This window comes from Chroicocephalus ridibundus, chromosome 1, assembly GCF_963924245.1.
Source record: "Chroicocephalus ridibundus chromosome 1, bChrRid1.1, whole genome shotgun sequence".
In the NCBI taxonomy this organism is placed as follows: Eukaryota; Metazoa; Chordata; class Aves; order Charadriiformes; family Laridae; genus Chroicocephalus; species Chroicocephalus ridibundus.
This window is the reverse complement of record NC_086284.1, coordinates 41,186,574-41,201,870: the sequence shown is the minus strand read 5'-3', so window position 1 is coordinate 41,201,870 and position 15,297 is coordinate 41,186,574. Positions and strand designations below refer to the sequence as shown.

Below are 15,297 nucleotides of genomic sequence, written 5' to 3'. Positions count from 1 at the left end.
CAAAGAGCAGAGAAGCTGGAATACTACTAGAGCTGCAGGAGTCATAGGAAAAATGGTCTGTATTACTGCACTATATCCACTCTCTAACCATTGCCATCTCAGAAAATGAAATGGGATTGCAGGCTGTGGCTAGTTGGCTTAGAGGAACTACCTCATACACGGTAGCCCACATGGAGCCCAACAGGCACGTGCCTCCACATCTGATATCTACTGAGCACATCACAGGGCTTCTCCAGTGCATTGTGCTCCACTGCTGGGAGCAGTGTGCTCCTCACAGATCTGATTTCTGGCATCAAGAGGTTGTAACTTCAGCTCAGAAGCCATGGCTTAATGTCATTGAGAAGTCAATTAAAAAACATATACATATTCATGACACTCTCATAACTTGCAGGCATTATGTAGAAAGCAAGCTGGCAGAAGCTGGAATGCTGTCCCTGAACTAATGTGATAAGCACAGTAATGAAAGACCTACAGCATTAATAATTTTTAGCAGTATCATTTTAGTACTGCACCTCAGCTTGTGCTTTGGCTTGTACGAAACAAAAGTTGTATCATTATTATTTTAAGCCTTACACAAGCAGTCAGTGAAAGCTAATGTTAATACACTGTGTAATACACTGTAAAAAAACACTGGTAAAAAAAGATGTGCTGGAATATAATCTGAGTTAAATCCTCCCTTCCTATTTACTTTTAGAAAATTATGCTTAGTTAATAAACTTTAAATTGGTTTGTCATTTGCAAATAGCGTTGTGATCAGACTAGAAATACATCGAAGGCAATCTTTCTCACTGCTGAAATATTTTGGCGTTTTTCCAGGCAAAAAGAGACACGAGCAAAACGTATGGAGACATACGCAAAACATCGTAACCAAAAGAACTCATATTTTTATGAAACCTCAAAAGAATTCGAGAGGAAGTTGGTCAAATGTATCAAATGCAGTTGGTTCAGAGACTGCAGGAATATTTTTTCCGAGTTTCTTTTCCCTGCCGGTGTGTAATACCTTGGATTTGTGATACTTCAACACAGGAGTCCCCAGTAGACGCTAAGCCAACCAGACGGGAAAATCTCCTCCACCTTTGTCAGCCTTCCTAGCATATATCGCTTTGTCTCGCGGGGTACTTCTTCTTAAGTTTAGAAACCACTTTTCACATGTTAGCCATTTTCTTGTAAGATTGTCACGACGGCAGCAGGGGTTTCTTCATGACAGGCTGCTGAGCAGAACCTTGCAGGTGCACGTTGCAAGAGGCTTGTGAGGACCAGCCCTTTGAAAGCGTGGCTGGAGATCTGAGCCATATAAACTCCAAAATCTCGTCCATCTTCCAGCTCCACCGCTGCTTTATTCAAGCTGGACACAGGGTTTTTTACTCTCTTTCAGTGTCACAAGGGCAAGCAGTGCCAAGGCCCCTCTCTGGCTCTGTGCTGAGAGCAGGATGATCATGCTAGGTCTGATCTACAGTGACATGGAATGATCACAGCTTTCAGTACAAATGCGAGCACCAGATGCTCGGCACTTCTGCGGGCAAGGTCACCATCTAATATTCGTAGAGTCTTTCACACTGTAATCCACTACCCTGCGCAGGAAGTTCAGGATGGAAGGCATTTTCCTTACTGAGCAGCAAAGCGATAAAAAGTTCGTATCGCTAACAGTTAAAAGGAGCTCCTTTACTCACCCTGTATCTCTTGCAGTTTAAACTCTTCAGAGAAGTGGCAGGCTGTGAGTCTTGTGCCTTCCTTGGTTTATTGTGACTGGGAATCAATACTAACACCAGTGTTTTCACTCAGTTTGACTGCTTCCCCGCTGAAAAGCAAGGGCTTAAAGGGTCACACTGACTAAAGTATTAGGAAGTTTGTCAGCTGAATCAGTAGACTGTCACTGATGGGGAATCTCACACCACAAGATTTCCCAGTAGAACCACAGGCTGTAACAGGGACAGCTTTCTGCTAGGATGAGGGGACAACACGTACCCGCATCCCCATCTCTTATAAGACTTGGTCAGGGTTGCCAGCAATGCCAAAAAAAAAAAAAATAATATTTGAGATTCCCTTTCAGAAGTGAAGGTCCTGAATGATTCATCTGGAAGCACTTCCATCTGCCACTGGAACACTGCCCACAAAACCAAGGCATTTCAATTGAGTACCAATACCTGCTATGGTCACCCTAATAAAGCCAAATACAAACTCTGTTTTCCCGTAGCAATATTGTACTTCTTTTAATGTATTTATAAATAACTATGACACTTCTGGTATGGTTTGTCACTTGATCTCGGTTGTGTGCTTTGTAACTTACCTGAGGCAGTCAGGAATCCCTAGTCAAGTGCTCCTACTTGTTCCTTTTTATTCACTAATTGCAACCAGAACCTTGGATGCAGTCCCAATATAGGGATGTATTCAGTGATAATGAGATCTGATATAGGAAAATGCAAGTTAGAAATATACATTTAGCTAAATGTGATCAAATGGGATGGGGTTTATAAACTGCTAACATCTTATTCCCAGAAAACATAACTGAATATAGAAATATAATGAAATCAGCTAAGGTTTTCCTGGGACTTTGGAAGGGGCTCTCCCCCCAAAAAATGCCAGGAATGAATGTGCCAATTTTTCATCTCTTCTGCACTGCTTCTTCTCTCCCAGCCCTCATCCCATATCCCATACACAGCTGAAGCACTCCTCCTTAAACAGGAGATTTATTGGACACTTTAGTCTTTAAAGAGCCTTTAAGACTTACTAGATGTGGCTGACGTCTAACAAAATAAAATATTGTAGAGGTACCAGCTGCTCCAGAAAACTTTTAATTCTGCTGTTACACGTGTGGTTTAACAAAATAAAATGCATCAGGTGTAATGAAAGCCTAAATACTAAAATAGTAGAGGCATCACCTGCCCTATCAGAGGCCTCAGGGAAATGCAGTGGCTGTGATGGTTACGAAGAACGGTAATAGGTCAGTAATTTCAAGAGGATAAGAGGAAAGGGAGATAAACTGAGACATCGTGAGGGAAAAAAAAATAAAGATAAAATTTTATAGGGACTCCAGATTCAGTCGCAAGAAGACTACTGATTCACTAAAACTAAGTTTATAATCGGTCTATGAAATTCGAACTCCACATAAATCACTGTCAAAATCTGACTGAAATCCAAATGAGTCAATATTTCTCTGTTGAAATGAATAAAATTAGAGCAGATGTGAGCCAACTAAAAGCATCTGTTGTGTCCAGCTAAACTAACTTAAACAGGATCGAGTTTATGGGCACCTTTCACACTAAGCAATCTGCAGAACAGAGCACATGGATGAGAATTTAGTAAAGGACTTGGGTAGTTTGATTTCTCTATTAAATTATACATGTTTGCTCTGAACTGTATATACTGTATTGCCTGTTCTATTTGTGCTGGAATTGAATGGTAAAGATATAAACAATTTATAAGGCCAGTACATACTGAGTGGTTTCAAACCCCTGGAGATTAGTGAATAATAAATATAGCCGGGACTTTTGTTAGTACCCTAATGCTCTACTGTTTAAGTCACATATGATTATTGTGGTGCTAATGTCATTTTGGGAATGGAATGGATCTTAGCATCATAGATGCATGAACATAGCATGTTTCAAAGAGATCCACTGAATGAAACAGAGTCTGATTCCACTGCCACTGACTTTAGCAAGAATGGGGTAAAGCTCTAATTCAGAGAAACAGTATTGCACTATTTATATTTCAAGGCTGGAGGATTTGAGACAAAGGAATTAATATGATTTGTTTACAGCCCTGCAGGAAGTCAGTCTTGGAAATTTTCATTTCTGTTCTGTTCTGTTCTGTTCTGTTCTGTTCTATTCTCTTCTCTTCTCTTCTCTTCTCTTCTATTCTATTCTATTCTATTCTATTCTATTCTATTCTATTCTATTCAGCTTGTGCCACTGCCCTCATCCTCACAACATCCAAGAACATCCCAAGAGTTACTAAACACTATGTTCTGTATTTTTCACTGATGACTTGCTTTTGAAAGATGCAGTGTTCCAAAAGACTTGGGCATAAGTCTGGTTTTGGATTTGGAAACAAATTACTTTTTTGTTGTTGCTGTTTCTCCATTTTGGATTGGTCATGGAGTTTGCCTCAAGGAGCTGTAGAACAAAAAGGGAAGAGTATTTTTTGTCCTGACTGAAAGTAAAATTTTTGCTGTCCTATATATTTTTTACTACCTAAACTGAGATCAAATGCCTGCACATTGTGCTTGCCATGGAGCGTGGAAATGTTCAAGGTGGTCTTCAGACCGTGTGATTTAGACAGTCCAATCTCTTGTACAAACTTTACCTCTGTGAAGGGCAGCTCCGCCGTGCTTGGCAAATGCAACGGCCGACCAGAGACCCAGTACTTGAACCGTCAGCAATAGCCTGGGTCCAGACCATTGAGCACATTACGGCTGAAGATGGACATCTCAAATTCCGTTTGACACCTTGAAGACAGCCAGTGTAAGGAACGCAGGGCAGGTCAGCTCTCCTTTTGGTAGTCCGAGATGTTAAGGAAATGTGTAATTGGTCTTGTGCTATTTGAAGTTTCCTGAGTGCTGATAATTTCATGTCTAGTCCAGTCTCATAGTCTAGCCAACAATGATTGGTGACTATAAAATGAGAGCACATAATTTTCTGCCGCAGGGGACCTTCGGGTTCCTAGCCAGCAGGAAATTGCAGTTGCTGCTCTCATTTGGCAGGATGCGCGGCTTCCACCAACTTGAAAACTCAAAGCAGTACTTTCATTTCATGCAGACACAAGCCGCTCGCTACTCATCAGGGCTCGGCAACGCTCCTCAGACCATGGCAGCTTTGAATTCTCCCTTTGCCCGCTGACAGCAACACCACCACGTCTTTCCACAGAAGAAACAAAACGTGTTTTTTTTTCAATTTTAATTTTTTTTTCCCTCTTACAGTTTACAGATAGGAGTATCTTAGAATCGTAGAATCATAGAATCGTCTAGACTGGAAGGGACCTTTAAGATCATTGAATCCAACCCAACCATTAACCTAACACTACCAAAACCACCGTGGTGTAGCGACCATGTCCCTAGGCGCTACATCTACCCGCCTTTTAAATACCTGCAGAGATGGTGATTCAACCACCTCCCTGGGCAGCCTGCTCCAGTGCTTGACAACCCTTTCTGTCAAGACATTTTTCCTAATATCCAATCTAAACGTCCCCTACTGGAACTTGAGGCCGTTTCCTCTTGTCTTATCGCTTGTTCCTTGGGAGAAGAGACTGACCCCCACCTCGCTCCAGCCTCCTTTCAGGTAGTTGTAGAGATCAATAAGGTCTCCCCTCAGACTCTTTTTCTCCAGGCTAGACAACCCCAGCTCCCTCAGCTGCTCCTCATCAGACTTGTTCTTTAGATCCTTCACCAGCTTCGTTGCCCTTCCCTGGACCTGCTCCAGCACCTCAGTGTCGTCCTTGTAGTGAGGGGCCCAAAACTGGACACAGTATCCGAGGTGCTGCCTCACCAGTGCCAGAATACAGCGGGACAACCTTCCTCCCCTGGTCCTAGCGCTTCCCACACACACAGACACACAGACACAGACACACACACATCCTTCCACCCCGCTCCGACGCCGACCGCCCGCCGCGCCCCGCACCCCGCCCGCCTGCCCGCGGCGCTGCCGCAGCCTCCGCGGGCGCGCCCCCCGCCGCCCCCCTCGCCGTGCCCGTGACTCCCGCCTGAGCCCCCCCCCCGCTCCTTTTTCTCCCCTTCTCCTCCCCTCCCCGCGGCGGCGGCGGCGGCGGCGGAGCCCTCCCGAGCGGAGGAGGAGTGTCCTGGGCACAGCCCAGCCCAGCGCGGCGGCGGCGGCGGCGCGGGGGAATGGGCAGCCGCGGGGAGGCGAGGCGCCGGGCGGGCGGCGGAGCGGGCGGGCCGCTGGGGCGCAGCCGGCGGCGGCGGCGGCAGCCGGGCATGGGTCCCCCGGGCAGCGGCGGCAGCAGCACCAGCGCCCGCGGCAGCCTGCAGGTGAGGGCTGGGGCGGCGGGAGGGGGGGAGCCGCGTCCTGTCACCCCCCCATCTCCCCCCTCGACTCCGCATGCAGCAGCAAAATGGGGGAAAAAAAACCCAAACAAACCAAACTATATATATACGCATATATATATTTGTTCTTTGGTTGTTTGGTTGTTTTGTTTTTTTTTTTTTCCTCCGATCTCCACAGATCAGAACAGCCGTGAAAAGTTTATTTTTTTTTAATGTTGTTGTTGTTGCTGCTGCCGACGCGGGTTGTAGCAGAGAGCCGCGAAAAAGGGGAACGGGTTGGTTAAAAAGGGGGAGAAGGGAGGAACACACACACACACACACACACACACACACTCACACACACTCCCCATCTTCCCCCGCGAAGACGGTGCCCGAAGTTACTTTGGGGGAGCCCGTTTCCCTGCGCGGCGGGCTGGGGACGCGCTCGCCGAGGCGGGCAACTTCCTTCGCGCACCCTCCCCGCGGCTCCTTCCCTTCAACTCGGTATTTTCAGCCGGGACCGCGGCGGGGCTGCGCGGGGGCGGGCGGGGGTCCGTGGTGGCCGGGGCTTGGGGGGGGTGGTGCGGGGACCCGCGCGGGTTGCGGCGCCCGGAGCGCGGTGGCGGGTGCGGGGGACTCCGTCGGAACCTGCGCAAGGTGCGCGGTGCGGGCCGCGTCCCCGCTGCATCGCAGGGCCGGTGGGCATGCGGGAAGGGCAGGCTTTGGGACGGAGCGGGTGGGAGGGACGGGTTACACATCGCTGCTGGGGAAGCGGAAGGGGGTAAGGAGATGTTTGGGGGTGTGCAGGGGGATGCCCCGGCCTGCCGGTGGGAGGGTGGGTGCTGCTGGTGAGAAGGGGGGTGAGCTTGGGCGGGGGGGGGGGGTTGGGGGTGGTGGAGAAGAAGAAGGAAGATGGCACGTCGGGGCGCAAGTGCTGCTGCTGGTGGCGGGGCGGGGGGGCGGGAGGCAGAGTGCCCCTGGGCCATCCCTGGCAGTGAGTGTTTGCTGCGGGGAATGCAGCTGGTGTTGCGTGGAGGGTGCAGACGGCGATGCCCTGGAAGTAGCTGCTGTACGAGGGGCAGGAGATGGGGGGGGAGAGGGAGGATGGCTTCATGTCGCAGATGCTGCACTCCCTGCTCGCGGTGGCGGTGGGGGAGGCAGTGGGCGGGAGAGGGGGTGCTGCCTCCTGGCTCCCCTCCTTATCTAACACCACCCCCTCCCCGCACCCCTGTGCCTCTCTCTCCCCAGCACTTGTTCCTCTTCCTGCTCTTCGTTGGACCTTTCAACTGCTTTGCCAGTTACAGCCGCGCGACCGAGCTCTTCTACAGCCTCAACGAGGGGCTGCCCGCTGGGGTGCTCATTGGCAGCCTGGCCCGTGACCTGCGGTTGCCGACGGCTAGTGGGCAGCGCCCTGCGGCCCCCCAGCCCCCTCTGTCCTTCACCCTGGCCTCCCGTGGCTTGGGGGGACAGTACGTGCAGCTGGACAACCGCTCCGGAGAGCTGCACACCTCGGATGTGGAGATCGACCGGGAAGCTCTGTGTGTGGAGAGCAGTGGGGTCACTGTCTTTGGGGGAGCAGCTTCTGTCTCCTCCTCCTCCTCCTCCCCTTCATCCGAGTCATGCCTGCTGCTGCTGGATGTGCTGGTGCTGCCGCAGGAGTACTTCCGCCTGGTGAAGGTGAAAATTGCTATCCGGGATGTCAACGACAATGCGCCCCGCTTCCCTGTGCCCCACATCCGCCTCTCGGTGCCTGAGAATGCACCTGTGAACACCCGCCTGGCTATCGAGCACCCAGCCCTTGACCCTGATGTGGGCACCAACGGTGTCCAGACCTACCGCCTGCGAGATAACTACGGTGTTTTCACCCTGGACGTGGAGGAGAATGAGAGCGGGGAGAGGACTCCCTACCTGATAGTCATGGGGGCTCTGGACAGGGAGACACGGGAGGAGTATGTCACAGTCATTGTTGCTGAGGATGGGGGGACTCCTCCGCTCGTGGGCAGTGCCACCCTTACTATTGCCATCAGCGACATCAATGACAACTGCCCCCAATTCAGTGACTCGCAGCTCAACGTCACTCTTTATGGGAATTCCAGTCTAGGGACACATTTGGCCACTGTACACGCAGTGGACATGGACCTTGGATCCAATGCCCAGATCACCTACTCCTACAGCCAGAAGGTCCCCCAGCCATCCAGAGACTTGTTCCATCTGGATGAAAGCACAGGAGCCATCACGCTGTCCAGTAAAGTTGATGGGGACACTCCAAGGCTTCACAGGCTGATCATATTGGGCAACGGTCCTGGTTGTATCCCTGCCGTGATCACAGTGCTAGTGACCATCATCAAAGTCATGACAAGGCCGCCTGAAGTTGTCCCTCGTTTCATAGCTAATGAAGCAGAAGGGGTGGTGTACTTAAAGGAACTGGAGCCTATCAACACACCGATAGCATTTTTTACCATCAAAGACCCTGATGAAAAATACAAAGTCAATTGCTATTTGGAGGGTGATGGGCCTTTCAGACTTTCACCATACAAGCCATACAATAATGAATACCTGTTAGAGACCACAAAGCCTTTGGACTATGAGACACAGCAACTGTATGAAATCTCTGTAGTTGCGTGGAACTCTGAAGGATTTCATGTCAACAAAATAGTCAAAATACAGGTTCTGGATGACAATGACAACTCGCCAATTTTCTCTCAACAGCTGATAGAATTATCCATTGAGGAGAACAATGTTCCCAATGCTTTCTTGACCAAGCTGCATGCTACAGATGCTGACAGTGGAGAAAGAGGGCAAGTGTCCTATTTTTTAGGGCCTGATGCTCCTTCCTATTTTTCTTTAGATAAAAGCACAGGAGTTCTTACTGTTTCCACCCAGTTGGACAGAGAAGAAAAAGAGAAATACAGATACACTGTCAAAGCAGTAGATTCTGGGTTCCCTCCAAGAGAATCAATAGCAACTGTCACCATCACCGTACTGGATAAAAATGATAATAGTCCAAGATTTATCAATAAGGATTTCAGCTTTTTTGTGCCAGAAAACTTTCCAGGTTTTGGTGAAATTGGAGTTATAAGTGTCACAGATGCTGATGCAGGGCAAAATGGATGGGTTGCCCTTTCAGTTCTGAATGGAAGTGATATTTTTGTCATAGATACTGGAAAAGGAGTTTTGAGAGCTAAAGTCTCCCTGGACAGGGAGCAGCAAAGCTCCTACGTTCTGTGGATTGAAGCAGTTGACGGTGGTGATCCTGCCCTGTCTTCTACAGCAAAAATAACTATCCTTCTTCTGGACATAAATGACAACCCCCCTTTGGTCTTGTTTCCTCAATCTAATATGTCTTATTTGTTGGTCCTTCCTTCTACCCTTCCTGGCTCTCCCATCACTGAGGTCTATGCTGTCGATAAGGACACTGGCATGAATGCAGTCATAGCTTACAGCATCATAGGAAGAAGAGGCCCTCGACCAGAGTCATTTAGGATTGACCCTAAAACTGGTAATATCACCTTGGAAGAGTCACTGATGCAGAATGACTATGGCCTCTATCGGCTGCTTGTAAAAGTTAGTGATCATGGCTATCCAGAACCTCTCCATTCCACCGTCATGGTGAACCTTTTCGTCAATGACACTGTTAGCAATGAGAGCTACATTGAAAGTTTATTAAGAAAGGAGCCTGATATCAGTATAGAAGAAAAGCAGCCGCAAATATCGATAGAGCCTACGCATAAAAAAATGGAGTCAGCATCCTGTATGCCTACCTTGGTAGCTCTGTCAATAATAAGCTTGGGCTCAATTGCTTTAGTAACAGGGATGGGCATTTACATCTGTCTAAGAAAAGGGAAAAAGCATCACAGAGCAGATGAAAACTTGGAAGTACAAATCCCATTAAATGGAAGAATTAACCTGCACATGTTGGAGAAGAAACCGATGGAGATTTCTAACATTTGATGTTTCTTTGTGGATAAATCCAACATCTGAAAAACCTTGGACCACTCTGAAACGCCTGGCCGTGGGTTGTATTGACAGAGGTTGCAATGAAGGACTGCTAATTTATAACTTAATAATATTATAATTGTAAATAGCTGTTTACAGTTTTTTAAATTCAAAATTCAGTGTACAGCTTTTTTATGAAACCTTAGTAACTAACAGCTAGCACCCTGTCTATAAAAAACATGGACGTCATTTGCAGCTTTCATAAATCAATAAGATCAGTGATCATAAAAAAGGGGGAAGGTAAGACGATTCTTTAAACTCAAGTTTTAGAAGTCTTTTTAACCACAAGAGGGCATCAGATGCTCCTGAGCAGGGAACTGTTCGAGGTACTGTCCATGAGATAAACAGAGTATATTTTAAATACATTGGTTTTAATATAAAATACATGTTGGCATACAGACGTTTAACCACAAAAAAAAAAAAAAAAGAAAAAAAGAAATGTCTGTCCCGATGTATGCCTAATTAAAAGAATAAAGACATTAAAATGCACTAGTAATAAAAGAAAAAAAAAAAGAAAAAAGAGAATGTTTATTACCTCACAAGTAAAGCTTATATAGTAGGATAGAAAAGGCATTAACAAGAAGTGCAATTCCTGTTGAGCAAGAATGCAAGATATTGTAATGAGAATCTGAACTGCTGTGACACACCATCTTTCATTTGCTCCAGATTTCACCCACATCATCATTTGCTCCAGCAATCTGCTGGTCATTTTTACGGAAACATTCTATTTAGTATTTCCTGCAGCAAATAGTGACAGAACCCCATGCTCATCCTCGTAAACATGCCAGATGCAAGGAAGCAAGGGAATGGCTAAATCTTTAGTTGTCACAGAAGTGGTGATATTTTTTGTACTTTGAGCAATCTGTCAGTAGTACTCCATCAGTTTGGTTGTGTAATATATTTTTTCATGTGATACTTCTGAATCTGATCTGCCAGATGAGAACAAAATTCGCTTCATATTCTAAGGAATTAGAGGACTTAGTTGATTCTGACTGTTGCTCCTTTCTGGATTGGTATTTCATGTGAAAGATCTTGTTTCTGACTTTTGGCGACCATTCCTGGCTCCTTTTCATTGGCTTTGGTTTTGGATTAGATCCAAAATCTAACTTGTAAGACTGGTGGCATATTTTCTTGATAATTTATTCTTTGCTGTATCCTCTGCAACAAAGCAGCAGGTTTATCGGTGATGTATCACTTTCACTTCATTTTAAGAGCTGAGGACTATCTTTTGTATGATGATTACGTCAAATTTCTCTGTGTGAACAAGATAAATTAGTGTTATGCTTAAAACTGATTATTTTGATTTCTGGCATCATATGTCTGTAATGTACCAAAAGTGTTTATATGTCTGCAAATTAAAGCTATATATTTTCATAATAACTTATGCTCTCTCTCTCCTGTACTTTTAATTATAAAGCTAAATATTATTTTAGTTCTAAGAAATGCTTATTTCACAAATGCTTGGGTGCTGGCTATCTTGTCTGAGACGTCGTAATACTTTCCAAAATTAGTACACTTCAGAATCATTAGTGAGAGTTTATGCCGTACTTCTTGAAATTACTGGCAAAGACAATAGTATTTCTACTGATGGAAGTGGGGCAGCAGCTGGTATCTGTTTTAAAAGTAGAGAATGCAATTTGAGGCAATTTTTGATTTTTCTCTCTGTGATTGGCATATTACTTCACCTTGAGCCTATTGAAACGCTGGAGCTTCTCAAGATACTGATTCTGCTTAGCCTAAGTAAGAATATTAACATAATGCCCAGATTTTGCCATTCTACCTATAAGAAATAGATGGCTTTCTTTTTGTTTTTTTTGTTTTTTTTTTTTTCAGCTTAGAGTATTTTCTGTTTATGCATGGTTTGATAGCTGTTTTTCATGAAAAATTAATTCAGCCTGTCAGAGGTTTGTGGATAATCACTTTTTTTCATTTATTTTCATATTATTAAGATATGAAAATGTTATGTGTGCCTGAAATGCATTTATCACAAAGAGACATTGTTTATTATCTCAGAAGAAAAATGACATTAATTCTTCAGAAATGGCTTCAGTATTACAGATGCTCCGGATTGCTGTGTGAGGAAGCTGGATCCTCTGCATTTTTTTTTCTTCAGTAAGGAGGCAAGGTAACTGAAAGAAAGACAGGATTCTTTTCATTGCTCTTCTGTTATTTGAATTAGCAGTCCAAGATCTTCTCAAGACAATTTAAACAGGAGCAAACCCACAATTCAAGAAATACGATAAAACCATAAAACTGATCCTTCTGTGTGTTTTTATGTGACACTGGGCATCTGTTTTTATTCAGGTTTGACAAATGCATAGTCTTGAACCTGTTCGATTAAGCTTACTAAGTTTAAAGCTGCTCTTCTCGTTGCTTTTTTTAAATTTTTTTTTTTAGTTCAAGCACATTCCTAAGGTGCGATAAAATACAATGGTATGAGGCTGTTAAAACCAAAGTACTGCTCACAAAGTATTTTGCTCACACAATTTTCTACACATTTAAAGAGAATTGGCTTGAAATCATACCTTCAGCCAAACCAGCAGCACTACTTGTGAAAAAGACTTTACCCTGAATAACACTTCATAGAGTAAAAGCACACTTTTGCTTTCCAGAGTGTAGCCTTTGGGTAGGTCACGTCACTGAAGATGGCACAATATGCAGAGAGAGGGTGGTTGTTTTTTCAAAATTCCAGATTTTATGTTACTTAAAAAAACATACATCTGGTAGCAGCAAGTAATAAGCATGACATTTAAGCCTACAATTTAAGACTAGCAGTGATTAAAAAAAAAAAAAAGCAACAAACAAAACGAACCCTTATTTCATAGAACCTGGGAATTTCTTCTCAAAAAAAAAAATGTTCTTTCTCAGTGGAAAAATGATAATGGCTATATAGCAAACATTTCTGTGATGTTGCTGTTTCCAAAGTATCCCTTGCTGAAATCACTTTCTTGTGAAAACACATTTTTAATGAGTATAACTAAAGTAAATTAGACTCAAATATAAAAAGCCTATTTTATTACCACCTTGTGCAGTGCACTTGCCAAAATGTATGCAAATCCTGTCGACACTGGTAGTTGAGCTGGCACAAAAATAAATGTCCCATTCATTTACAGTATCCATTGAACAATCTTAGAGTGAGTGGGTGATCTTTGTTCATTTTTATAAAAAATTAGATTGTCCTAAGCTTTGTATTGCCAAAGACTCCTAATCTTGTCATGCGAACACTTTTTCATTAGAATTAACAAATTAAAAAATAAAAGACAAGAAATGGGCAGTGAGCCCAGTGGCAGTGGACATAGAAAACCAGCTCGGTCTTCTCTTTCTGTTTCATTTTATTCTTTTTAAAAGAAGTCTTTAAAGTTGCTGTTTTGATGCAAAATTAACCTAACACCTGGCCGAATATCAATGAAGGATGAGATCTGAAAGTGTGGAAGGGGAATTAGAGCATGTTGCTTTTTGTTCTGTCAAAACTCAGAAAACAATCGTGTGGCCTTTTAAGCCAATTTTTCAGTACCAAGGATCAAACATGCAACTGTGCCAGAGTCCACTGAGGACAATGTAAAAAGCTCCCACTATCTTAATTAGGACACACAATGAGAGGTACAGTGTTAGAGCAAAACTTGGCCTCCCTGAAAGCAATGACAAACCCCTGATTGCTGACTGGGATTTTGTTGTAAATTTTCTGCCCCCAGCTGCTATTTTGGGGAGGTTTCAGTAAAATACTCAAAAATATGAAGAGGATGGGTAATTCCCGACTATCATTTCACCCCCTGGTTCAAAGCAGTGAAATCTGAGGGAGCAGTGGCCTGCATCACAAAAATACCTCTCAGTTTGGTGTAAGTGGAGAGATACAGCATCTCTGCCACAAAGAAATCATCAGCTGAACATGCAGAGTGCTTCTTTTTATGATTCAGGTGTATTATCAGAGCCGTGCAGGAAGCTCGCTGCCACCTTCCCTGTACTGTGCCTGTCACCACCTTCTCGCAGCCTTTGGTTTCTATGTACATTCCTTCTCACCCATGCAACTTACAGGGAAAAACAAAACGAAACAATTCATTATGAAATATTAGCCGGCTGAAATGCAAAACTTTGATTTAGACCGCTCTGCCTCAGAGCTGGGGCTTGAGGAGCTAAGCACATTCACCTTCCTTACCAAAATAATTTGATTTTAAAGGAAACGTCCAGTGAAGTTTTAAGTAGAAATAAAGATATTCAGCACACCCACCTCCTATAGAGTAGGGTCCTATACTTTTTATATGAATAGTAGTTGCTCAGACAGATAAGAGTTGCAGGAGTTACTTCTATGCTTTATTTTAATACTGTGGGAAATGTTCTGAGGAAACTGAAAGCTTCTAACTTACAGGTTCCTAACATGTTGCTCAGAGTTAAGAAATTTCAAATGATTGGCGACATGTCACAATTTACAGTTTTATGAGTTAAAGCATGTGTAAAAATACCTGTGCAGGCAGTGTTGCTGTTTCCTTTTCAGTCTCTCTACCAGACTGAACCAACAGATAAGAAGATAAAACTGCCATCTGCATTCTGAGATGGAGGGATTCAAAGATTTTGGCTCAAAAACAAATGGAAAGTTAAACAGCTCTGTTTTTCACATTATGGACGAGAAAAATACTTTAATTCGTATCAGCACAGATTGACAGGCTGCATACTGTTTCTAACATGCTGGGTACGCATATTTCAGTGATTTCTGCTATATTTTCATTCCAGTTTCATCAGGGAATGAATTTTAGAGGCCAAATTTCAACTCCTAAATATTTCTGATGAGAGAGTACTTTGAACAGGTGCTAAGAAAACATCATTCTGAATGAAGAAATATTGAATCATTTATGATGCATTCAGTCATTCGTTCCACTGCTCGTGAAAACAAATATGTGCTTAACTGTTCGAGTTGCAGGTTTTCATGTCGCTAGCTCATGCTCCTGGTAAGTAGTAATTATTTAACAGAAATACATTATATGGGATCATTTAAACTGTGTTCAAATTCAGGGGATTTGCATTTTAAGCATCAAGTTGGATGTTATACAATTGCCTAGGTTGGAAGGGACCTTTCAGACCATCTAGTCCAAACATCAACCTAACTCTGACAAAAACCATCACTAATCTAAACTGTATCTCTACGCACTGTGTCTATCTATCTTTTGAATACCTTCAGGGATGAGTTGCTCTACTCTTCGCAGTCCTAGCAATGTAAATTCTGTCTTCTGTCCTAACTATTTTGTCTTATTTTCCACCGTCCAGTTTTCATTAAATACTCATCTTCAGAGTATTTAAGGCACTGAGATGAGAACTCTCACCTCTTTATGCAGAAC

At 44.1% G+C, this 15,297-nt stretch overlaps 1 protein-coding gene across 1 annotated transcript; it reads left to right on the top strand.

Moving 5' to 3' along the window:
- The first annotated feature begins 5,822 nt into the window (after positions 1-5,822).
- Positions 5,823-11,324, top strand: PCDH20 (protocadherin 20). The gene is made up of 2 exons (XM_063335297.1): positions 5,823-5,980; positions 7,223-11,324. The coding sequence occupies exons 1-2, from the start codon at positions 5,837-5,839 to the stop codon at positions 9,923-9,925; spliced, it is 2,847 nt and encodes a 948-aa protein (XP_063191367.1). The 5' UTR covers positions 5,823-5,836; the 3' UTR covers positions 9,926-11,324.
- Positions 11,325-15,297: the final 3,973 nt, after the last annotated feature.

Coding starts and splice junctions, on each gene's coding strand:
- PCDH20 (XM_063335297.1), top strand. CDS start 5,837: ATGGGCAGCCGCGGGGAGGCGAGGCGCCGGGCGGGCGGCGGAGCGGGC. Junction 5,981..7,222: donor GCGCCCGCGGCAGCCTGCAG/GTGAGGGCTGGG, acceptor CTCTCTCCCCAG/CACTTGTTCCTCTTCCTGCT.